The sequence below is a fragment of the Rhipicephalus sanguineus genome, chromosome 3 (genome assembly GCF_013339695.2).
Source record: "Rhipicephalus sanguineus isolate Rsan-2018 chromosome 3, BIME_Rsan_1.4, whole genome shotgun sequence".
NCBI classification, from domain to species: domain Eukaryota; kingdom Metazoa; phylum Arthropoda; class Arachnida; order Ixodida; family Ixodidae; genus Rhipicephalus; species Rhipicephalus sanguineus.
Window position 1 is genome coordinate 8,131,110 of NC_051178.1, and position 24,984 is coordinate 8,156,093.

The 24,984-nt window shown below is 49.5% G+C and overlaps 1 protein-coding gene across 1 annotated transcript in view; it reads left to right on the forward strand.

Moving 5' to 3' along the window:
* Positions 1-24,984, forward strand: part of LOC119386432 (proteasome adapter and scaffold protein ECM29) — an 814,720-nt gene that overhangs the window by 732,918 nt on the left and 56,818 nt on the right. The window contains exon 44 of the mRNA XM_037653733.2: positions 23,874-23,953. Coding sequence (XP_037509661.1) covers positions 23,874-23,953 — 80 coding nt within the window. The remainder of the gene's footprint in view (positions 1-23,873; positions 23,954-24,984) is intronic.

Consider the following 24,984-nt stretch of genomic DNA (forward strand, 5'->3'; position numbering starts at 1 on the left):
TTGGGGGGGGTTCAAACCCCCCCCCCCCCGAAAATTTTCAGTTTTGCTTGCGTATATATACACGCACACATACAAACGCACGCACGAACATACATAAAGTATGGTTGACCCCCCCCCCCCCCCCCCCCCCGAAAATAATTTCTGGCTACGCCCCTGCACGTGACCCTAGAGGAGAAATATACTGAGTATGTGCAGCGCAAAGGTACGAAGACAAGAGAAGACACACAAACGACATAGACTGGCGCCAGTCTATGTCGTTTGTGTGTCTTCTCTTGTCTTCGTACCTTTGCGCTGCACATACTCAGTATATTTCAAGACATGTACCAACTCGCCCATCAACGGATCCTTCCTAGAGGAGAACCAATAGCGCGCAAGCGGTCGCGGAGGAGCCGCTGGCGTCCTCCTCGCTCTCTCTTTTTTCTCTCTCGCGTGCGCTGCCGCGCCAGGAAATCATAATACGCGTGCCGGACTATGCGAGGCTGTACGGAGACATCTTTTTTCTTACACTCTGTGCAGGGAAAAGCGGAGACGCTACTGTAATGTCGCCGCCGGAGGTACCGTCCGGCGAGCAAAGAAGGGCGGCTCCGCGCCGGAGCGCACGCAGCTACGTCACGACAGGTCGGGAACGGGGCGGGAACTCGAGTTTGGCACTGACTACGGTGACGGGGCCCGTCAGCGCAGTACCGTCGTAAAAGTGACGGGGCCCGTCATAATAGCGACGTATTTATGGTGACGGGCCCCGTCATCGTAAAGCAGTGACTACCGACGTTTCCAGAACAAGTTCTATAAACCGTTGCATCGGGCGAGGAGGATCGGACTGGCAACCAGCGCTTTCCTCCTTTCTGGATCGTGCGCGATGGCGCGGAGTGTGCGGGCTGGTGCTTGGATGAGTGGCGCTTTAGATCAGTTTTTGCGTGTTTTAGGTCGACCTGCCGATTTTGTTCTCTTTTATTGCGATGTCAGCCAGCGAAAGGTCAACGGGAAACCACTGTGCCGTTTTTGGTTGTTCTAACAACTAGAGAAAAAAAGGAAAATGCTGTCTGAATAAGTGTGCATCACCAAACGCGGAGTGGTTGCGGTTGTGCACACACTTCAAGGTACATCGTTTGTGTTACGTTACAGGTTCTAAATCGGCAAGTGCCGCAATATATCCGGAATTCCCAGTGTTCCACGCAGTCAAATGTCAATGGGATATGGCCACATTTGGGAACAAACATAAGCAGTCAAGTACGGCCCTGTCCCGTAAAGTGCGAAACATCTTAGTCACTCGAGTAGCCACCTGAGTTCTTTTCGCTTCGTTTTATTATTATATTTTAATATTATGTGTTTGGTCTAACAATTAGCTTCGTAGCTCGGGTCAACACGGTGATCGCTGCATTTGATGTATACCGGTATTAGCACGGACGAGAAATCCCTTACTTCGGGGTAACCGACATCATACATTTAAATATTGCTCCGTACTAGCCTTGCAAAACCCGAACAGTCAATGAACACTATACATCAAGAGGACGTGACGACATCTTTGTTGTGAGGATGCAACTTCCTTCAGACAGCGGGGTGTATCGTATACGATGAGCGATACGAAAGCCGAATAGTAAAAAAAAAAAAAGTTGTTACTCCATGTGTGGAACAACTACCTCAGGAAGACAAATTTTTACGCGGTCAAGAACCGTGTCCGACAAGTCGCGCAATAATATACAACATAGGTAATTCTCTTCTAAGCGCGATACAAAAACCGCGTTGTTACGCTTGTCTAGTGTTTATTGAACTGCCAATTTTGCTGCTTAACTTTGCGAACGACAGCGAGTATACAAAATTATATAAAAAAAAGAAAAACGAATCACCACCGATGCCGATCAAAGGCTCCATTTATCCATTTGTCGTGCGCGCACCTTTGCTTTCTGCATACGCGCGAAGCAGCTGCCGCTGGATGTAAAGGCCTTGTTCGGTGGTTACTACCCTTCTGTTGGTCACGGGGTCAGGGTGTGCAGAATTCTGAGGTCCGAGTGGCACCGACAGGATCGCACATACCGTGATGCCCTGTTCGTCCAGCTGCAACAAAGTGAACTTCGACCAGCACTGAAGAAAAGAAGATGGAGTGCGTACTGCGATCGGATCGATCATACTGCGGACAACCTGTGGTCACAAGAGCTGAATAGACTCCGGGCTCAGTGCCCAGTCAAGTCCCGACATGCTGGTGTGGTCCACACATGCAGCGATGTTGTTCTCCCAGACTATGTGCGTAAAACTTTGGCCTTAGGGCCGAAGTTCGCTGTGGACCGCGAGGAATCCCCACCTGAGCTTCTTTCCATGGTGCGCTCTGTTGCTAGCCGTGCCTCCACTGAGGACTCGGACAGGTGCGTCTCAGAGGGCGTCGACGTGCTGCTTCGTGGTAAGCCTCCTAGTTCCGGACTTCCGTTCAGGAGGAGAGCGAATTTTCTAAGAGACAGTGAACCTTGTGTTGCGCCCTCGGATAAGGAAGGTGGTTTCACGGTTCTTCCTCATGGTATGTTCCTGGAAAAGGCGACCACGGCCATAAGCTCTGTTTTTAATATTTGTAACAATGTCCGCCTAGAAAAGGTGAAAACTCTAGCTATAGAAATGTGTCGGAAGCTCGAGCTACAGGATTTAGCAAAACGAATCAGGCAGAGTGAGAAAAACGGCCTCAGCATGTTCTTCTCGGCGAAAACGCACAATGTTAACGTGCCTTTCCGCGTAATCGTTTCAGAGAGAGGGACATGGCAGAAGCAACTTGGCTTGTTTATTCAAGACAGCCTGAAGTGCCTTACGGTTGATGACCCCTTTCTGATCCAGAGTTCGCAGGCACTGATTGAATTTCTGGAACGAGCGGATCATGCTGATGTGCACGCGTTTTCTGTTGACATAACGGATCTATATTACTCCCTGCCGCACGAAGAGTTATTAGAATGCATAACGGATAACATAGATACCTTTGGGCAGTTGAATTTTCAGTTAAAAATGGGCATTAGAGCACAAAACTTCCTAGACTTGGTTTCGATGTATCTCACGTCTACGTACGTGGATTGGGATGATCGGGTTTATCTACAGAAAAATCTAGTGTCAATTGGTTCATGCATAGCTCCATTACTGGGCGATTTGTTGTTGGCTAAAATGGGCAGGTCATTGAAAGAAAAGTTAGTCGGTACTCCTGTAATCAATGTATTCAGATACGTGGATGATTTTCTGGTTCTTCTTCAGTGTAACTCTGGCATGTTCCCTCGGCTATCGGCACAGACACTAGGTTTGTTCGAAGTGTGTCTCAAGCCTCTAGTGCTGACACATGAGATGCCCGAGAATGACACATTAAGATTTTTAGATTTGAGGCTGGTTTTTGGAGAGCACCAAATTTGCTAGTCCTACGAACCGCGTGCGCAGAAACCACTACTTCCTTTTTCTTCTGCGCACAGCAAGATAGTGAAGAGAGGCATAACAAGCACTTGCCTCCTAAACGCTTTGCACAAATCTTGCAAACATAATATTTCTGCGAGCTTCAATGCGCAGGTAGCCCGGCTCAAGGCTTTCCAGAGGGTTTCATCGCGTCGGTAGCAGAATCCATCTACCGGACCAGTAAGGCAGGACGGAAGAGGGAGCAAGCTCTGGCCGCGGGTAGCACAACTCAACAGCGGGAAAAGATAGCTGTTCCGTATAAGCATCAAATATCCCACAGACTCAAAAAGATTGGAAAACGCGCTGGCATTCGTGTAGTTTTTTCTGCCCCCTTTAAGCTAACCAGTCTTGCGAAATTCACCAGCCCTCTGAGGCAACAGTCGGCTGCCGCATGTGGCGTGAAGCACAGGACCAGGTACGTGCAATGCGCACGTGAAGTTGTGTACAAGGTTCCTCTCTCCTGTGGTGCATGCTACATCGGTCAGACGGGTAGGTGTATTAATGACCGGATAAGGGAACACGCTAACAACGTAAAAAATGGCAAAGACGGGTTTCTGGCACAACACTGTATGTCTTGTAAATGTTCGCCCCTTTTTGAGCGCACAGTCACTGTGTATAAACACAGGAATGATCGCACCCGAATGATTGTTGAGGCTGCGCAGATGGCAAGCGAGCATATGTGTGTTAGTAAGCCATCCGTAGCCCTCTCTGACAAGGAATTAAGTTTCCTAGGAAGCACTGGCGCACGCACGCACTGACCGGTTTGCTTTTTTTCATGTTTTATTTTGTTTCTGATTGCGCAGCATCTGCCTTAACGTTTTTCGCTTAGCGCATCCTCTGTCACATGTTCATCTTTTGCATTTTGTGCCATATATAAATGTTCGATTCTGCTTAATAAAATCAGTTGGAAGTTAGCGCCCGTTCTCGTTTTTTCTGTCTGTCCAAGTACCCCGTTCGCGCTATACGATTCGTCATGACATACCAACTAGCCGAAGCCGCTACCCTTCCATACAAACGCGGAGCTTCGCACATGCCAGTGGGTTGCCAGACCAGAGACGGCGCCGCCCGCTAGGCAATATGGCGGCGCCCACGAAAAAAACATGGTTGATTCATCTGTCATCATCATCAGCCTGTCTACGCCCACTGCAGGGCAAAGGCCTCTCCCATGTTCCGCCAATCAACCCGGTCCTGTGCTTTCTGCTGCCACGTTATACCTGCAAACTTCCTAATCTCATCTACCCACCTAATTTTCTGTCTCCCCCTCACGCGTTTGCCATCTCTTGGAATCCAGTCAGTTACCCTTAATGACCACCGGTTATCCTGCCGACGTGCTACGTGCCCGGCCCATATCCATTTCTTCTTCTTGATTTCAACTATGATGTCCTTAACCCCTGTTTGTTCCCTGACCCACTCTGCTCTCTTCCTGTCATCTGTCATAGGAATCGGTATAACACGAAAGTAAAACGTGTCTTCACAGACGTAGTTGAGCGTTCGTTGTGCATTGTTTAACCCCGAAGGCGAAGGAATGAATGCTATAGCAACAAGTTGTAATGTCACGCGAAGAACGGCAAGCAGCTCGAAACTTCCAACGCGTTGCACGGAAAGAACATACACGGGATGAGCGCGAACTAACAACTGTCACAGCTCGACAGTTAAAGCGCGCTGGTCAAATACAAAGGAGGACGCACGAAACGAACGCACAAGTATACACCGGATGAGCGCAAACTGTCACAGTTGTAACTTATTTGTTTGTGAGCAGCGCGCTCCTTTTGCAAAAGAGGCTGCTGCAGTGAGCGAAATGACCTTCGCGCTCTCTGTAACTTGAACGCAAACTTGCGGTGAGAGCGCAAGACGTACAAGATAAGCGCGCGCGCAGGAGCGACCACGCCCTGTTGAGGCACACGCTCATCTCAACGCGGGGGGCGACGACATTTAAAGCGTGCTCTTCGAGCCCTTCGCGCCATCTCGCTAGTGATAACGAAAACACGCTGATGTACCCCAATCTCTGAGTACCGCCACTGGCAAATGGTATAAATAGCACGCCGTTAGTATGACGCAGAACGTGCCGCTTGTGGCGGAGTCGTTTCGCGCTGCGCGCTGGGGATCGAGAGGTCGTAAGTTCGATTCCAGCTGACGGAACTTTTTATTCTAGTTTTTCTTTGCCATATGTTAGTCTTTATATTTCACAACGTCATATCCGTGACGGAAATGCGTCAGTGGAGCCGTGGTGGACCCCGGCATAAAACACTTTCGTGTTAAAAAGGTCTATAAATGTTGGTGACTACGGTGACGGGGCCCGTCAGCGCAGTACCGTCGTAAAAGTGACGGGGCCCCTTTACCTTAGATTTTTGGTCGTTTTAGACGCCCTCGTCGTGTGGCGTTCGTGGCGTAGTAGTTACTTGTGTGAGGCAATAAAGAAAAAAAAACAGCGTTCATGGCGTAGTTGGTTGGCGCGCTCTCCATGGAATGTTAGGGCTGCAGGTCGTCAGTTCGATTCCTCCCGTTTTTTCTTCCTTTTTTTTAGGTTATGCGTCAACATCAGCGTTATTGCTCTGACGGAGTCGTTAACTTTTTCGTTCATGTCTGCGGCGGTTAGACAGCCCTAGCGTTCGGATGATGCGTTGTTCTTAGGCTTGTGCGAATATTCGAGCAATGCGAATATTCGAACTAATATTACAGTATTCGAATTCGCTTCGAAACGAATTTAAATTCTAGGAAATTTCGAAGTATTCGAAATGAACGAATAGACATATAAACCGCATGTAACCCCCCTGTAAAGGTGGTTTCACTGCAGTGGAGACGTGCTATACCGTGAACACACCTTTCCAAGAGAAATCCGCACTGCCGCGAAGCCCCACTTCAAGGTTAAATGAACATGCAGTAAAACATTGTTAATTCAGAGTCACTGGGACTGTGACAAATCTAATTAAGCGGGTTTTCGAATTAACCAAACATACAAAAGGCGGGATGCAAGGAACTTTGTATTACTGGAAGTAATCAGAGGTGGTCGTTTGCTGTGCCTGCTAGTTTGCGGTTACAAGGGTTTTTTCCAGCAATACTTAGTCCGAATTTTGCCGCTAAACCTGGGAAACGGCGGGCCTCGCTGAGGCCAGTGCAAGAAAAAAAAAGAGAAAAAAAAAACGGTCTCGTGGTCAACTGAAATGCGTGCCTGTGAAAAAGACGTGCTTCGCTGCAACACAGTGGTGACACACGGGCAGCATGTCACCTGCTCCTCGCAGCGTCAGTGCGTCATGATGCGGTCATTGCAAGCTTTCTGCATCTCACCTGCTTTTACACTGCCTACATCGGGGGCCGATCACGGACGCAATGGAAAGCGACCATGTCATGTGATGGCGTCATCATATGACGTCACGTTGAATGACGTCATAGCGACGTCACAAGTTCTGTCGACGTCATCGCGTGATGATTTTGTGCATCCCTTAGGTTGGCTACGCGGGACGCAGACGGTCAATTTTCGTGTTTGATGAGGCATCTAAGGCTTTAGCGTTAAAAAAAAAGACTAACCAAAGAAAATGAAACGATAACAGTGCTACATCGTGTATGCCTCCCTTCATGTTACGAGCGATTGCCCGAAAACAAACGTGATTCTCAGTTCAGAGCAGCTGATTGCACGCGTCTGCGGGACAAAAGAAGCTTGCTTTACCCGTCTGGTCATCTCTTTATATTTATTCAAGGATGACCAGACTCGCTATTTAAGTACTCCGGAGCTTCAGCACGAAATTGTGGTGGACGCTGTATTGAAGTAATCAGGAAAAAGCGGGAAATTGCGGTCGGGTGCCCTGTTGGCGCGCACTCAACTGCCGCAGAAACAATTGTATTTTATGTAACTGCTCGTCCACGTCTTTTCGTAAAGTCTCTGAACCGGGCGAACGCTAACCTCCGAGAACCGTGAAAACATCTGAAGTTGAGAATGAGTTGTTTGAAACTGTTTTCATTTTGTATGGTGAAAGCTTGAAGCAATGCACGCATCTCGCGCGAACGTTTCATACTGACGTTCAGCGATCCAATGCAACATGCAATATATATATATATATATATATATATATATATATTGTAGCGAAGCGTTCCTACTGTGTAATGGGTCGTCCTCTGGAGCGCCTTCCAGTGGGTCGTTCTCTTCTCTGAGAGCACGCTCCTCGTGCAGAGAGTCGGCACCGCTTTGACTGTCGCTGCCGTGCGCCGTCGCTGACTCCCCGTTAATAAACGTCTTGACAATTTGGTGGAGAGTGCTGTGCCCTTTAAACAACTACGGTCCGCATTCGATGCCCTTGGAGCTTCGATCCCGTACCGTGCCTGCTACCATGACTCAAGACGCCGCCCAGCAAACGCCTCCTCTTGCACCGACGCCATGTCCGGGTGTCCCCCGCATCCGCGACCCTCCTATCTTCACCGGCGCGGATGGCACCGACGTCGAGGACTGGCTCGCGATCTACGAGCGTGTGAGCGTCCCCAATAAATGGGACGAGGTAGGCAAACTGAGCAACCTCGTTTTCTACCTCGCGGGCGTGGCAAGTCTATGGTACAACAACCACGCATCCGATTTCGCTACGTGGTCCGCTTTCAAGACCGCCATCATCGACGTGTTTGGCCGCCCTGCCGTTCGCAAGCTGCAAGCCGAACAGCGGTTACGTGAACGAGCCCAGCAGTCCGGCGAGTCTTTCACGAGCTACATTGAAGACGTGCTCGACTTGTGCAAGAAAGCCAACGCGACCATGTCTGAGGCCGACAAGATCCGGAACGTCATGAAAGGCATCGACGACGATGCCTTCACCATGCTACTCGCCAAAAACCCTCGCACTGTGGCAGAGGTCATCACGCTGTGCCAAAGCTACGAGGAGCTACGCCGGCAGCGGCTGATGACGCGTCGACCTCCATCACGCGACGCCGATCTCGCTGGCTTGTCGGCCGTGTCGGACCACTCCGTCTTACTCGCCGAAATCAAGTCATTCGTGCGGGAGGAAATTGCCCGCCAGTTCTCCTTACTGGCCTTCTCTCACCCGCAGGATGTTGTACAGTCGTCGACCACACTGCTGCCTCCCCTACGCCGGGCTATCGAGCAGGAAATCGCGGAGGTTATGCCGGAATACCACCAGCCCCCTCCGGCGTCTGCGCCGCTCAGTTACGCACAAGTTGCAGCCAAGCCGCCCCCAGCGCTCCCTGTGGTGCCCCCGCTAACATACGCTGGAGCCGTCACCACGCCTCAGGCCTTCGACGCGAGTGTGCCGGCTGCGTACGCCGACATCGTCCATACACCCCGACTTCAGCCAACCACGCAGTCGTCATATCAGCAGCCGCCCCGTCCCTCGCGTCCTGCCACGTGGATGGGACCTAGCCCGGCAAACCGATGGCGCACTTCCGACAACCGCCCGATCTGCTTTGCGTGCGGTTGCGCCGGTCACGTAGCCCGCTATTGCAACCGCGTGCAGCCGCCTCGAGTCGGATCAGCCGTCACCAACCAGTCCAGCCGCCCGTATTATGACCCGCTGCCGCCTATGTCACCGACGTCACGCCCAGGTCCATCTACCCGTCGGTCACCGTCCCCACGACGCCGCTCACTGTCACCGATGCGGCCTCGTCCGGTCGCACGAGACCAGGAAAACTGGTCCAACTGCAGTCCAAGAGGCAAGGGCTGCGACGCTATCGATCAGCCAAAGCCCTCAGCAAAGCCCATCAAACGTAGTAGACGTGTTTGTAGATGGTGTGCGCACATCGGCCCTTGTAGACACTGGAGCTGCCGTTTCCGTTATGGACGCTAAATTTAGCCGACTACTACGAAAAGTGACGACGCCACTTTCCGGGCTCTCCCTCCGTACAGCCAGCGCTCACAGTATTCACCCGACAGCGGTGTGCACAGCCCGTGTCATGATTCAGGACGCTCTGTACGCCGTCGAATTCATCATAATTTCCTCATGCTCTCACGACGTCATCCTGGGATGGGATTTTCTCGTCCGTCGCGCCGCCGTAATTCGTTGCGCACCAGCCGAAATAGAGCTCTCACCATTCTCAGATTTGACGCCGGCGGACAGTCCACCGGCTGCGACCAAGGTACTCGTCAAAGACGACACCACACTTCCCGCAAACTCGTCAACGGCTGTGTCAGTCTGCTGCACCGGTCTCGCCGACGCCGTTGCACTCCTCTCTCCATCTGACCGCGTCTTCACTAGAAAAAGCTTGTTGGTGCCATTTGCGACCGTGAAAGTCATTCAGGGCGACACCGACATTTTTGTTACGAACCCATCCCCGTACATTGTTAGGTTGGTGCGAGGGGAATGTCTCGGTAGAGCTGAAGCCCTCGAAGACGCACAAGTTATGGACGCACCGGGTGACACGCACTGCGCCAACTCCCATTCGCTCAGTGCTGTTTCCTCATCTGATTCGTCACCCGCTGATTTATTTGGTTCCTCGATTGCTGAACACCTTACGTCGGTCGAGCGTTCCCAGCTTCTATGCCTGTTGGAAGAATTTCGTTCTTCGTTCGATGTAGCGCACACTTCTCTCGGCCGCACGTCTGCTGTCACGCATCGCATCAACACTGGCGCCCAACCACCACTGCGGCAACGTCCATATCGCGTGTCGCCAACAGAGCGTCATGTAATTACCGAGCAAGTCGAAGACATGCTTCGCCGCGATGTTATTCGACCCTCAAACAGCCCGTGGGCGTCTCCTGTCGTTCTCGTTCCGAAGAAGGACGGCTCTGTGCGGTTCTGTGTGGACTACCGACGACTCAATAAGATCACCCGTAAGGACGTCTATCCCCTACCTCGAATAGACGATGCCATTGACAGCCTGCAAGGAGCAGAGTTCTTTTCATCGCTCGATTTGCGCTCAGGGTACTGGCAAGTCCCCATGGCTGATGACGCTCGACCGAAGGCAGCGTTTGTCACACCCGACGGCTTGTACGAATTCAACGTCATGCCGTTTGGGCTGTGCAATGCGCCCGCGACCTTTGAGCGCATGATGGATACCGTTCTGCGCAACTTGAAATGGCACACGTGCCTATGCTACCTCGACGACGTCGTCGTTTTCGCCCCGGACTTCTCAACACACCTTCAACGCCTGCGGCAGGTTTTGACGCGCTTGAGCGACGCCGGGCTACAACTGAATCTCAAGAAGTGCCGATTTGCAGCACGGCAGCTGACGATACTAGGATACGTGGTGTCCAAGGACGGCATCCTCCCAGATCCAGCCAAGCTTCGGGCCGTGACAGAGTTCCCCAAACCTACGTCCGTCAAAGAATTGCGCAGTTTCGTAGGACTATGCTCCTACTTTCGGCGCTTCATCCGAAACTTCGCGACTATCATATCACCGCTGACGAAGCTCCTTGGAAGTAACGGGCCCCTCAATTCGTGGTCGTCAGAATGCGACGACGCTTTCGCAAACCTCCGTCGTTTGTTGACGTCTCCTCCCATTCTACGCCACTACGACCCTACGGCCCCTACAGAGGTACACACGGACGCCAGCGGTGTTGGCCTCGGTGCTGTCCTTGCGCAGCGCAAACCTGGGTTCCCGGAATATGTTGTCGCATATGCAAGTCGTACGCTTACTAAAGCCGAGACCAACTACACTGTCACGGAGAAAGAATGCCTGGCAATCATTTGGGCCCTTACAAAGTTCCGACCTTATTTGTATGGTCGCCCATTTGATGTCGTCACCGACCATCATGCACTGTGCTGGTTGTCGTCATTGAAGGATCCCTCAGGCCGTCTTGCCCGTTGGACACTTCGCCTGCAAGACTACGACATCCGCGTGCTGTACCGCAACGGACGTCAGCATGCTGACGCCGACGCCCTGTCGCGCTCTCCCTTGCCTGACGACAATGCCCACAACTCAGCGTCTCACTTTGTCGTTTCTTCCATCGATATTCACACCATCGCTACCGAGCAGCGCAAGGATCAATGGATTGCCTCACTGATAGACTTGCTGACTGATCCATCGGCCACACCATCCACTCGCTTGTTGCGTCGTCAAGCCCACCATTTCGCCGTTCGCGACGACCTGCTCCACCGACGCAATTACAACGGCGACGGCCGCCAGTGGCTACTAGTAATACCCCGCAGTCTGCGTTATGACATATGCGAGTCGTTCCACTCTGATCCGCAGTGTGCACACCCTGGGGTATCGAAAACCTACCACCGCATTCGCCAACGTTACTTTTGGCGAGGGATGTACCGCTACGTGGAGAAGTTCGTTCGCTCCTGCATCGATTGTCAGCGCCGCAAAACTTCGACGCACCTGTCGCCAGCAGGTCTGCAACCTCTACCTTGCCCTGACCGACCGTTTGGGCGCGTTGGCATCGATTTATATGGGCCACTTCCCCTGACGTCCGCTGGTAACCGCTGGGCCATCGTCGCTGTAGACCACCTCACGCGATACGCTGAAACTGCTGCCCTCCCTGCGGCTACAGCGAGCGATGTGGCCTCCTTCCTGCTCCACCGATTCATGCTACGTCACGGTCCACCCCAGGAGCTGCTCAGTGATCGAGGCCGTGTCTTCTTGTCGGAAGTCGTCGAAGCCATTCTCAAAGAGTGCAACGTTGTTCACCGCAAAACTACTGCTTACCACCCGCAGACGAATGGCATCACCGAACGCTTCAACTGCACGCTAGGCGACATGCTCTCGATGTACGTCGCCACCGACCACACGAATTGGGATGTCATTCTGCCCTTCGTCACGTACGCCTACAATACCGCTCCTCAGAGCACTACTGGTTTCTCACCATTTTTCTTATTGTATGGCAGGCACCCGTCGCACACCATTGACACAATCCTTCCCTACAAGCCGGATCGATCTGAATGTGCGCCTATTTCTGCCACAGCCAGACTTGCTGAGGAGTGTCGCGAGCTCTCCAAGACCTTTACTACGCATAGCCAAGAGCGGCAGAAAAGCATTCGCGGTGACACCACCAGTTCTGCGTCCACGTTCCTTCCTGGAGCACTCGTATGGCTCTCGGTCCCTACCACTGCACCTGGCCTCTCTTCCATACTACTGCCCAAATACGAAGGCCCCTACCGTGTCGTCGAACGCACATCCCCGGTGACCTACCTCATCGAACCCATCGACCCATCCTCGGACATGCGCCGTCGAGGGCGCGACATTGTCAACGTGGCGCGCTTGAAGCCCTACCATGACCCGCTCATAGTGACAAGTTGCTAGGTCGCCAGGCGGCTCCCTTTTCGTAGCCGGGGTAATTGTAGCGAAGCGTTCCTACTGAGTAATGGGTCGTCCTCTCGAGCGCCTTCCAGTGGGTCGTTCTCTTCTCTGAGAGCACGCTCCTCGTGCATAGAGTCGGCACCGCTTTGACTGTCGCTGCCGTGCGCCGTCGCTGAGTCCCCGTTAATAAACGTCTTGACAATATATATATATATATAACATATTCTTACCGTATTTTCGTTCAGGCAGCTTGTACAGCAAGAATGGGGGCATTTGCAACTTTGTTTCGTAATATCTGGATATTTGTAAAGCATTTTCTATATTACGCCTTTTATGCAAGAACTTGTGGAATAAGGTTAGTTTACCTGGCATTGGCTTTCTTTCAAATGTTTGCGCACGGTGAGCCTTGTTGTACGCTACCTCAGAAAAAAAAATAAGCCAACAGCGTTGCGGTCGTACGGCCGTCTCTACTCTTTTTTATCTTGCTTTTTGTTTCCCTTGCGTCTTCCCGGTGTGCTCCGTACATAAGAGCTTGTGGAGGCTAATGAATTGTCAAATAAAGCGGTGTGCATATGGCTAGCAAACCAGTGGTGACTATGAGTAAAAAGCTCGTGAAGTCACTGCGCGCAAGTATTTCAGCTGACTGCGAGTGCCATTTACTTTTTTTATTACTCTTAATTCGTGCATGCGTGATGCTATTGCCCGATTACTCGTGCGAATAGGATTTTTTTTCGTTCTTTGCTTGTGCGTGTCTGTTTTGCGCGTTTTTACGCACGCACCAACGTTCTCGAACTCTGTGACCGGAACTATAGGCCACGCTGATGCCGCTTGACACATGATTTTTTGCATTCTGTTGTTGCCCCAGCACTAACACAACGCTTAAAGATGAATAAACTCCATTCCGCACAGCATTATAGAAGTTAAGTAGACTTCAAGTGCCCTGTGTGGAACCGCGGCGCAAAAAACTACAGCGCGTAGCAAACGCCCCTCGCTTTCCGCGCGCTTCCCGAGCGCGGAAAGCCCACGGGTCCGGCGTAGCAGCGGCACGGCGCGGGAGTTCACAGCAAAAGGCCCACGCGGGAGCCGGCGCATTGGACACTCCCCCTATTCTAGGTCGCTCTAGTCAGTGCCCTCAAGTTTATTTACAAAGACATTGGTCGTACGAGTTCATACATGAAATACCCGTTGTGTGGCACTCTGCATCACACAATCGAAAACGAAACTGGTAAGGCGCGACACCACAGCTACGTGTAGGTTGCCTTCAGCGTGGTACGCGATTGGGGTCGCTTGGATCTGCCAGCATTCATTTCCAGTAATTGGTTTCGGCTGCGAGGACTACAGTTTCAAGAAAATTGATTCGGCGGTCTGCGTCTTTGCAAAACTGTGGACGTCTTTCCCGTCCTTCTTACAGGTTCTCAGTTCCGCTGATGCAGCTGGCGTCGTAGCCAGCACAAGCAGTTTTGTTGAAGATGCCTCGGGTTTGCTCGCCCCGCCACGGTGGTCTAGTGGTTACGGCGCTCGACTGCTGACCCGAAGGTCGCGGGATCGAATCCCGGCCGCGGCGGCTGCATTTTCAATGTAGGCGAAAATGTATGAGACCCGTGTACCTAGAATTAGGTGCACGTTAAAGAACCCCAGGCGGTCGAAATTTCCGGAGCCCTCCACTACGGCGTCTCTCATAATCATATCGTGGTTTTGGGACGTTACACCCCAGATAATATTATTATTATTATTATTATTATTATTATTATTATTATTATTATTATTATATTATATTATTATTATTATTATTATTATTATTATTATTATTATTATTATTATTATTATTATTATTATTATTCTGTTGGCGCTAAAACAAGCCCTAGGACTAAGTTTATCTGTCAGCTCCCTTAGCTTGTCTTTTAAGCATGTCTATTTATCGTTAACTGAGTGATCGTGAGAAGTTGCCTCAAATACGGGAAAGAAATTGTAAAGGTCTTCATTTATTTTTTCATAGTCGCCCTTATCACAGAGTCTTACAGTTTTCTTGTACATCTCGCGTTTTTGCAGGGCGTGTGTAAGAGCGGCGAGGATAACTTTATCGTCACTAATTTCTGGAAGGTAATGAATAAAAAATAGGCTCTCAGGTTTCGTCGCGAGTATCAAATCAAGAATGCTGGAAGATTGCGGTGTTACGCGAGTTGGCTCAGTTACCAGTTGGGTTAAATTTATGTTAAGGCACAAATCAGCCAATTTACGTGCTTCTGTCTGTCCTGAAAGTTCAATAGAGGTCACGTCATTGCAATCTGTTTGGGGAAAGTTAAAGTCCCCGAAGAGAAGTATCTCAGCTTTTGGGTGCACCGTTGAAACTTGAATGCTTTTTCTCTCATTTCCACTTGGTACGAGTGAAGCTCAGCAGTGCCGAGAGACGGACCGCCCCTGCGGTCGCCGTCAGCGATTACGCCTGAAGAACTGACACCAACATTGTGAACCTTCTGCACGACCGTACACTCGGGATCGCACACGAACACTGATTCCATGTTTATTGTTCTGCCATTACAGGGTGGCACTACTGGTGCCACGAAACAATTAGAATACAAAACGAAACCGAGGTTATAACGCAACCAACGCTAGTGCACCAGGGTCTGCCGAAGTTCATCGAAGCAGTCACCATTTCCCGGGTTTTCCACCGCAATACAGTACCTGGGCAAGTTCCACAAGGGAAATGTTTTTCAACGACCGGAACCGAAACCGAGCATGTTCCAAGTGCTGCTGTACTATGGATCGACGACACGCCTCGCACACCTAACCCATTCCACAGAGATTCCGGTGAGAATGTCGAAGACTGGTTGGACCGTTTTGACCGGTTCACCACCATTAATGACTGGGATGATCGCCGTAAGTTGAAGAACATCTACATCTCCCTTGTAGATGCGGCGAGAGTGTGGTACAAGAACCACATAGCTTCATTCACCTGAAGCAGTATCACACCTCACATGTTCTAAAAGCTCCGCACTGCCCAAGAAGCTGATTATATGCTTCACTGATGCTGCGGTTATTGTTCCTTGGAATTAGTATGATTTAACAGCAATAACTGAGCACTTGAATGTGTTATTATGAACGGCTTAAGGGGACTGTCTGCCGTCCTTCATCGCTTTTTTGTTTTGTACTGCAATAGAAAGCGCACTGAGTGAAGTGTCCAACTTTGCAGCGGTTTCTCTGGAAAGTGAGCAGGAAGTTTTAAAGGGACACTAAATATTAAGTCGACGATGATTGTTGAAATAGCGGTCCAGAAACCTCGTAGTGGTACTTTTTTGCCAAGGAAGTGCTTATTTTGAAATAAAATTACGTTTCAGTGGTCCGCATCGCGTTAGCGCACTTCAAACAGGGCTGGGCAGTATCGCGATAGTATTTCAGATATACTTTTGGGTATCTGTATTTCTGTATCGAGATACATTTGAAAAATGTATTTGTATCTCAGTAGTGAAATACTTTTATGATGTATCGTTTGTATGGCGATACTATGCAGGACACGGGTATCTCGTTACATTTAGTATCGAAGCTTGGGCGTGTTGGTTAGACATCGGAGGGGATACAGCGCAAGAGAAAACGAGGACAAGAAAGGCGACGCACACAGAGCGCTGACTTACAACACTTTATTGGTAGAAAGGGAAGGATGAACATTTATACACTTCGCTGACATGCGCCACAACCGGGGCAACTGACGATTTTTTTTTTTTTTTTTTTGAACTTTATACATAGAGCAACCATCACTGCGCACACGGGCGTATCACTCATGGTCTGTTTAGATATGATATTTCATGAGATGAAAGTGCTATCGAAGGAGAGCTGATGCAACTGCTATCGAACTTTCTGATGAAGTCTGCCTCGATGATTTCGCGTGTCAACTGCAAAGAATGCCTGGCCAGGACCTCGCTTTCTTTCAGCCACAGTCACGACCTCATTGTCGTGACTGTGGCTGCGCGCCCTTCTTTGAAGAAAGCGAGGTCCTGGCCAGGCATTCTTTGCAGTTGACACGCGAAATCATCGAGGCAGACTTCATCAGAAAGTTCGATAGCAGTTGCATCAGCTCTCCTTCGATAGCACTTTCATCTCATGAAATATCATATCTAAACAGACCATGAGTGATACGCCCGTGTGCGCAGTGATGGTTGCTCTATGTATAAAGTTCAAAAAAAATCGTCAGTTGCCCCGGTTGTGGCGCATGTCAGCGAAGTGTATAAATGTTCATCCTTCCCTTTCTACCAATAAAGTGTTGTAAGTCAGCGCTCTGTGTGCGTCGCCTTTCTTGTCCTCGTTTTCTCTTGCGCTGTATCCCCTCCGATCTCGTTACATATTTTTTTTTTTTTGCGGAAATGAGTTGAGGCGTGTTTTCAACGGAGGAGTGACGTTTTTTTTTTTTTTTGTGCCAGGACAAGCAAAGGCGTGCCGCCGGTCGTCGACAGATAGAGCGGCGATGGTTTCCCCTCAAGCACAGAATGGCCCATGTGGTAAAGGGCGCGACGCCGCAGATGGCAGAATCGCGGAGGCAGTGTTGTCGGCCTCTGCCGACGAAAGTCGTTCTCTCTCAAGGCCAGTGCAGCACGCCTAATTTTTTTTCAGGTGGCAAGCCATTACTTCGTGCCCTCGCGCGGATACCGCCTTGGAACGGAGGCTTTGCAATGCTTCGTGTGCGTTCAGTTCTCAAAGCGGCGGCATTTCCAAAAGCAGTTCCCGTAGTCGCGGCGGAAGTGACTAGAAGATGGCTATCTTTGTCGCGCTTCAGCCACCTCTCCAACGTGCCAGGGTGCGTTCCTAATTGATCACAAGCGTGAAACGGTCTTTTGTGGTACCAGGCCGCCCCCACCGCCGGAGCCGACTTGCCTGTTGCGGCTTGCTGAACTGCGTGCTGGTGGCGTCGGTGGTGGTGACAGCTTTATTGAAGAGTGACCCTTTCGGCCCAGGCGACGGGTGCTTGCTGTAGTTTCTGATGGGGCGCTCTGAGCAGCTGTCCCTGTTTCCACATCTGTTTAGAGAGCTGCCAGGAGCGACTTGGGAGGGCTTAAACCCTCTGACCCCCAAATAACGTGATTTTAGGAAGCCAATGGTTGAATCGTGCAGTTTTGACATATTGGGCTCTATTGCACGTAGGAAATTACGACCACATAGTTTTCATGTGACGTCACACCGTCGTCTGCTGGCGGTGTCCGCCATGTTGGAGAACAGCGACAAACGCGCGCGAGCATGCCCAAGCGTGCGCACGAGTGTTCATCGCTGTCTTCCTGCAGTCTGTCGGTGTGGTAGTCATTGATTTTGCTACTTGCGAGCTATTCGCAACTTTCACAGATGGTAGCGACGCCATGCGGCAGCAGTCAGAACTGTCCTTCAGGGGATGCCCACGCAGCCAGCCCATTCCTGCGTTCAGTCGGCACCACTTCGGCGGTTCGCTGGTGCTTTATTTTTAGTCGATGGCGAGTTTAACGACGGCTTTTCTGAACGCTGTAGTGAACTACTGAAGTTGGACAGGTACTGCGAGTCGTAGTGGCAATTATTTACTTTATTGTTTGTTTCCTCAGTATGGGCAAGAGGTACAAGAATCACAAAATTTCCTGAGTGCCGCAGTGCACACGCCGTGCCGTCAAAGGCGAGGTTTCCTGTTTTGCACGAGCAGTGACCCTGCAAGAGAAAAAAAAAAAAACATTTGTACTTGCGGCATTTCAGCTGCGTGGGGGATTACTCCATGGAATTTTTTGTCATCAAAGTACTTCTTTTGTAGACTGTGGTTTTTTATTTATATTCTGCACTGATCACATATCATCATTTGTTAATTGACTGGTTTTTATTTCTGTTGCACACACGCCAATCATTGCGTGGGGCTACGGTTTAGTGCAGCAGCCTACTGGCAGATTTATTTTCCATTGTCCTCTATCTGTGAACATATAAATGATGGAAATAAGATTTCGATTTGAAATTAGTGTTTCTGTGGTGATGAAATCTGCTTCCAAGCATGTCTCATCTGCTGTCCTACCCCATAAATCCCGCTTCAGCAGTCAAATACAACAAAGTGCCTTTTGTTTACAAGCGCATAAAAGCAGCGTAGTTTCTGCCGTGCAAAGCGATAATAGGGTTCGAACAGCGACGTCGCGACTGTAGGTACACGCTCGTTCACTCTTAGCTAGATCATGCGAGAGGATGGCTGGGCTCTTCAGAGCGCCATTGCTTCCGTCGTAGCCGAGCATCGAAGCGAAAATAGGACAAGAAGCAGGAGCTTCAGGTTGCTCTACACCTGTGCTACTTTTGCTTCCGTGCAAGGCGCCTCGGACGAACTGATCCTCTAGAGCGCAGCCATCTGCTCGCATGATCTGAGAGCGAACGACCGTGTGCATATACTCCATACCACACGCATCAGCAGCAAGCGCTTCGTTCGCGGGCAGCGTTCGTGCCCGGTGAGCAACAGGTGTTTCTGTACTATCTATCAGCATTAAAAAAAAAAAAAACTACACTTCCATAAGCGCGGTCACACACGCAAAGTCGGCGAGAATACCCCGTCGAAGAAAGGGACATGAGGAAGGTAAACAAGCCAGTACAGTACGTGGACTTACCTTTATCGTTTGGTCGCGCCTGAATTCGAACCACAGCTCGTGTGGGCATTCCGCAGTTGGAAAGTCTGCTGGCATAATCCTTGTACGACGAAGCTGTGCACTCCTTCACACCACAGCAAATGATATGCCCGACGTTCAAAACATCTCCTCCTTCAAAAGTACACCGCACACGCGTTTCTGAACCCCCAATGTGCGATGTAATACATCCAAGAGTCAATGACCTTCTAAAAAAAGCCGTGACAAAACGACGGCTGTAGCCGAGTGACTGCGCGGTTCGAAGTGACAGACACACTCTCAGGCGGTGTCGGCACGGTCCCCTAAACGACAGCCATATTGGATTTCCACTAGCGCCCTCTCTAGGCCGTGAAAGTTGCGAATAGTTCACGATGTCGGCATGCGTCGTAACCGGTAGTAGCTCCACGTCCGTCGTCGTGTCAGTACCGGCGCACAACGTGTAGGGGTCAACTCCATCGCACATGTTGATCTTCGCTTCATAACGTGCACGCGTCGGACCCACCAGCTCGGCAAAATATGACGGGCAGAATTCCTTCCGCCTGACAGGCGCCATCACCACGTATCGCTCACCGAAATGAAAGCTTACATGTCACTTGAGGCTCACAACTACTTCACCAGTGGCCGTGTGAGCGGCGTGACAGCAAAGCGGCTGCCCTCCAAGCGCGTCATCGTGTTGAGCGAGGTAAAGTTATTCAGCAGGCGTCTCTTGACTGAAGTGATCGTCTGCATCGACCATTTCAGGCGAAGGATGGTCAACCTCTGCCGGCTGAATGTTAGCTGCGTTCGCGGCTGTGGCCACCTTTCTTTTCTTTTTTTTTTTGCCAGCCGATTTTTGGCGCGCTTGTACCGAGAAGCATGGGCGTCCGGAGGGGGGTAAAAGGGGGGGCGGCTGCCCCCCCCCTGGAATTTCGGATAATATCGTTCTATGCATTAGCAATAAGCTGCACACGTTGGTTAGCACACAAAAGGTCCGCATATCCGTGTGAAATGGCCTCCAGGATTGCCAGCCAACATTGCACCTTATTACATATTATTGACAAAAACCTTGCCGGTCAAGTCACGGTAGGGACCCCCCCCCCCCCCCCTATGGATGCACCCCCCTGGAAAAATTTCTGCGGACGCCCTTGCCGAGAAGTAGAGTTAACGCCCGGTGCTGTGCGGTTGCTGTATCCCAAGTGTTGGCTCGGCACCCAATCCGGGTTTGTGTTGTCCATTAGACTCGCTGGCTGTCCTGCAAATTACAAAACATCAACAGTGAAAACCTGGCGCGCTGTTGCATGTGAAATTGCGACTTCAGCGCGAAAACGGTCTCGTTGCAAGCTGTTAACAACAGCGCAAAATTACAGAAGGCGCTCGCGATCATTAGCCCGATGTGAACGGCATTTTCAATGCACGGTACAAACAATACGCATCGAGCACGTTAAACTCAGCAGTTTGGTGCAGACAGTGACATTTTAACTCGATTGCAGTACGCGCGGATCGCAGTCGAAGGTGCCCGTTAAGCAGCAGAAGATCCGGAACGGGCTCGAACGCGACCCGGAGAGCTCCTGCGAGGTTTAAACCGCTGCACACACAGCGACGGCTGTGATGCAGGCGATTGTAAGCGGTGGCGTTAATTTTTTGAAGTTTTCGCTTCATCCTGTTTTGCTTACCTGAGATGAAACGCCGACCGCATACACGGAGGTAATCCAGGTTCTTGAGGCCCTTTCTGTTGATGCGAGCGAGTCAGAGACGACGACGCTGCTCCGACAACACTTTCGTGCGGTCGCATTGCCGAGTTATCACTTTCGGCAATCGGTAGAGCCCGGTTCTTGGCTCCAGGTCCATTTTCTGTGCGGCAGACGTGCTTCTCGCACTGCAGCCAGTCATCGCACACATCGGGATTGCGACGCCGCGCTGTTACTGAACCCGCACAACGCGAAAATATCGGACCTGCACACGCACCCAACGATAACACCGCGCTAGCAGTTCACCATCATGGCGGCCACCTATCCCACAAGCCCCTGTTGTGACGTCCGTGAAAACTATGTATACGGGCAGCGGAATCCTCAGCCGTCTGACCCGGCGCCGACATGGCCACATGGCTGAGGATTCCGAAGAGCTTACTTGAGAAGCTCACAACGCAACTTCCTCAGCAAAGCAGATCTTATGTACAAAATAAATGTATACTTTTTCTCAATTCACTAGTGTTCATTAGTGATTCGAGTGATTTGCTTAAACTCTGCTGTTTCTAGCATGTCTCATTTTGTTGTCACCAAGTATGTCGATTTCGGTGTCCAATGCTTGTTACTGTTGCTGTGAAATAGTGTATTTTCTATTGCAATTGGTACGTGTAATTATGTTATTATTACTAATTATGTACTTTGTACCCCCCCCCCTCTGTAATGTCTTAATGGCGCTGAGGGTGCTGTAATAAATAAATAAATGAAAGTTTCAACGCGCTGCAACTTTAATTACAACATTATGCTGCACTAATAAATGTCTTTGCGTAGTATGAGGTCCTTGAAATAAATAAAAGTATTCCAGTATCTGTATCGCTGTATCTGTATTCCGGAATACTTTTTTCGTCTTATTGCAAAAGTATATCCGAAATATCCCGTTACGTTAAAGGCAAATGTATCTCAGTATCTGTATTTTAGGCTTCCAGTTCATGTATTTCAATATCTGTATTCCGGAATACTTTTCTGAGTATCTCTGCCCAGCCCTGAAATCACCCGCCTGAAAGCGGTATTTCGCACGTCACTGTTGCCGTGCCCAACGTTGCCCGCCTTTACTGCGCGGCGGCGTGCACCATTCGGGCATCCGGCAACATCACATGCATGCGGTATTTTGTCGAACTTTCTGTCAGAGCGCCTTTCACGAGCGTGCAAAACACACGCGGCAGTACGCGATACCGAAATTACCACTGAGGCGCGACCGCGTGAGCGAAGCAGGGCGCCGGGCGGAGCGCTGTTCGGCGAAAACGGAACTTTTGAACCAGCGCGCCGTTCGCTATAACAACGCCGAAGAGGTTCTTTTTTCCATAAATCAAACAGAAACGAACACGCAGCATTTTATTACGTCTCTTGATGCACGGATGGTTCTTTTTTTATTGCAGCTAGTTTGATTACTAGTGATTTTGTATTCAGTCTCTCCCACGTCATCAGGATCACTTTCAAAATGTGCCACTCGTGGCGCTCATCGTGTGATACATTTAGCTTAATTTCTCGGTAAGTAGGGCGCTGCTGTTGATAATACTGCCGTTTTAGACGTTTTCATACATTGAGCTTTCACTCTGACATAAATTGTTATTTGCCTGTAGTGTCCCTTAAAAACAGAATTTTTCTATCTGCGTTCAGTCTTCTTCCATTGGCGTGAAACATGCACACAACACTGGTTGGTGGACGCGATGACGACTGTGGTGCCGGTAAAATTAAAACCGGAAGCACAAGTGATTTCTGTAGGATTACTTTATTTTCGCTGAACACTAATGTAATTTATGCAACAGTCGTCTTCAGTGCACTAGCGGTTAAATGAAGCCTTATTATACAATTACAGAACACTTATTTTGCTGTAATCGCAGTCTATGCGCTTATTTTAGCGCTGCTGCCGCAATCCAAGCCAAGTGGATTTCATCAAACAGAGACGATAAATGCACGCCTTCACAGCGCAGCACATGTGAGACATCCTAACAACAATACAGTGGCACGGTACGACCAGCACGGAGGGCCGCATGACATAGCGTATGAGTGAGAGCAGACGAAATCGAAGACGGCGCCCCAAGCAGCGCCATGGGGCGCCTTTTTGGATGCGTGAAAAAAAAAGCAAAAAATTACTCTCTGATGCAACCGAAAGCTGCCTCAAGTGCGTCAAATACAATTTCAAGTTATACATGTTTGTTTTTAAGCAAAATGAGTCTACGTGCGAGGATTTCTCGTCCTACTAGTAGATTGACCAGATCGCTTTTAGGTGATGCTAACGGTCATTCATGATTTTCAACATCAAATTAAATTATAATTCCTTTTTTATGGAGCAAAAGCGTGCTCGTTGCCGTCAATGTGACAAATGATCTTCTCATTTTCACCACAGTCAGAAAAATTTTTCCGAGCCAGTCCCTTTAAATGCACATGTGCCAGTGTATATCAGCCAAGCTTCTTCTTACATCACATGACTCTACAAAGCTTACTTTAGAAATGCGGGGTTACTTGAAGCCCATTTTTCCCCCTCTAGTATTCATACTTCAGATGATAGAAAACCTTACCATTTGTGCATACTTACTGTATCAAGAAGCAAAATAGTTCAGCTTTTGCACAGTGGCCAATTACTTACTTGAAGATCAGGGTTTAAAGGAAAATTAACTCATCTGTACTGTTGTTATTTGTGTAGCAGCATGCCTCTTTCTGCTTTTTCTCTGTGTGTCACATATGCCATTTCTTAGTAATGATTGAAGAAGACACCATTCTCTTTCTAAAGTAAACGGATGGACATCAAATTTTTATAGGCCATTCTTGAAAAGACTACCTTAGCTTTCACGTGGTTTCTTGAAATACCCAGGCACAGTAGTGGGTCTCGCCTTGGCAGTGTTGAATCTCTTCAGTGAGCAGTTTGGTCAGAAAATGCTTCACGCATGCTCCGAATATATGTGCAAATGGTAGGCCACAACGGGCAGCACATGTGTAAACAGTTGTCTCTTTGCTGGTATATTCTCTTCTTGCACAGGCTTTCATGGCCAGCGCAGGCATCTGAAGAGGTGGTGTCCATGGCCAACGGTATTGTGCAAGTGGCCTGCGAGGCGTTGGGTGAGTGAGGCTGCACTTTGCTTCAGAGTCAATTCCTATGCCATTGTGGAGCTGCACTATGTGCCATGATGCCTTACCATCTTTCATCGAGCATCACTTGTAATAATCTGTTTCATTTTTAGTTCTTCTAACTTGGCATAGCCGGAACACTGCTCTTATTACTTCTATTGTCCAATAGGAAATGAAATGCTACAAAATATAGGCCCTACTACCCGGTTCTATGGCATTACTCTGCTTATCTGTACATTGGGAGCATGCGTGCCAGCAGAGCACTGCAAGCATCTGATTTCGTGGAATTCTCATTTCTGGGTGCCAGCAGGAATGCATTTTTGTTGTTTACATACATCCAGTCACACACTGTGACAAGCAGACTGTAGTGTCGCCGCCGGAGGTACCGTCCGGCGGGCTATGAAGGCGGCTCAGCGCCGGAGCGCCCGCAGTTGCGTCAAGACAGCCGGAAAGCGGGGATGGGACTGAAGTTTATTAACAAAGAGGTTTGGTCATACGATTTCGTACATGAAATGCCCGTTGTGTGGCGCTCTGCGTCACACAATCGAAACCGAAACTGGTAAGGCGCGACACCACATCATCTCCCCCTAAAAAGGAAAGAAGTTGTACTCTGTATGTGACATTATACAGTGGTAAGGCACTGAAACGTTTGTATGAAGTAACATGTTGGCACACAATCCTTGAACATCTCGTAAGAAAATGTGCAAAAATAAGTAACATCATTATACAATAGTTATCACATGTAGGAATGTATTTTTTATTAGGACAATATGTATGTGACAAGAGTTGACGTAGTTTGACTAACTTGACGTAATGTTTTTTTTTTTTTTTTTGCATGAGCCCATTTATGAACTAGTATAAGTAGTAATTAGGAACTTAGTGTCAGTCACCATTATAGGTTCCCCAAAAAAGGATTATGTAGTAATATATGAAAGTAGTATATAAAGTAGTATATAAGTATGTGAAACATGAGTATTATGAAGAATATATATATATATCAAGGAACATAGTACTTGTATTGA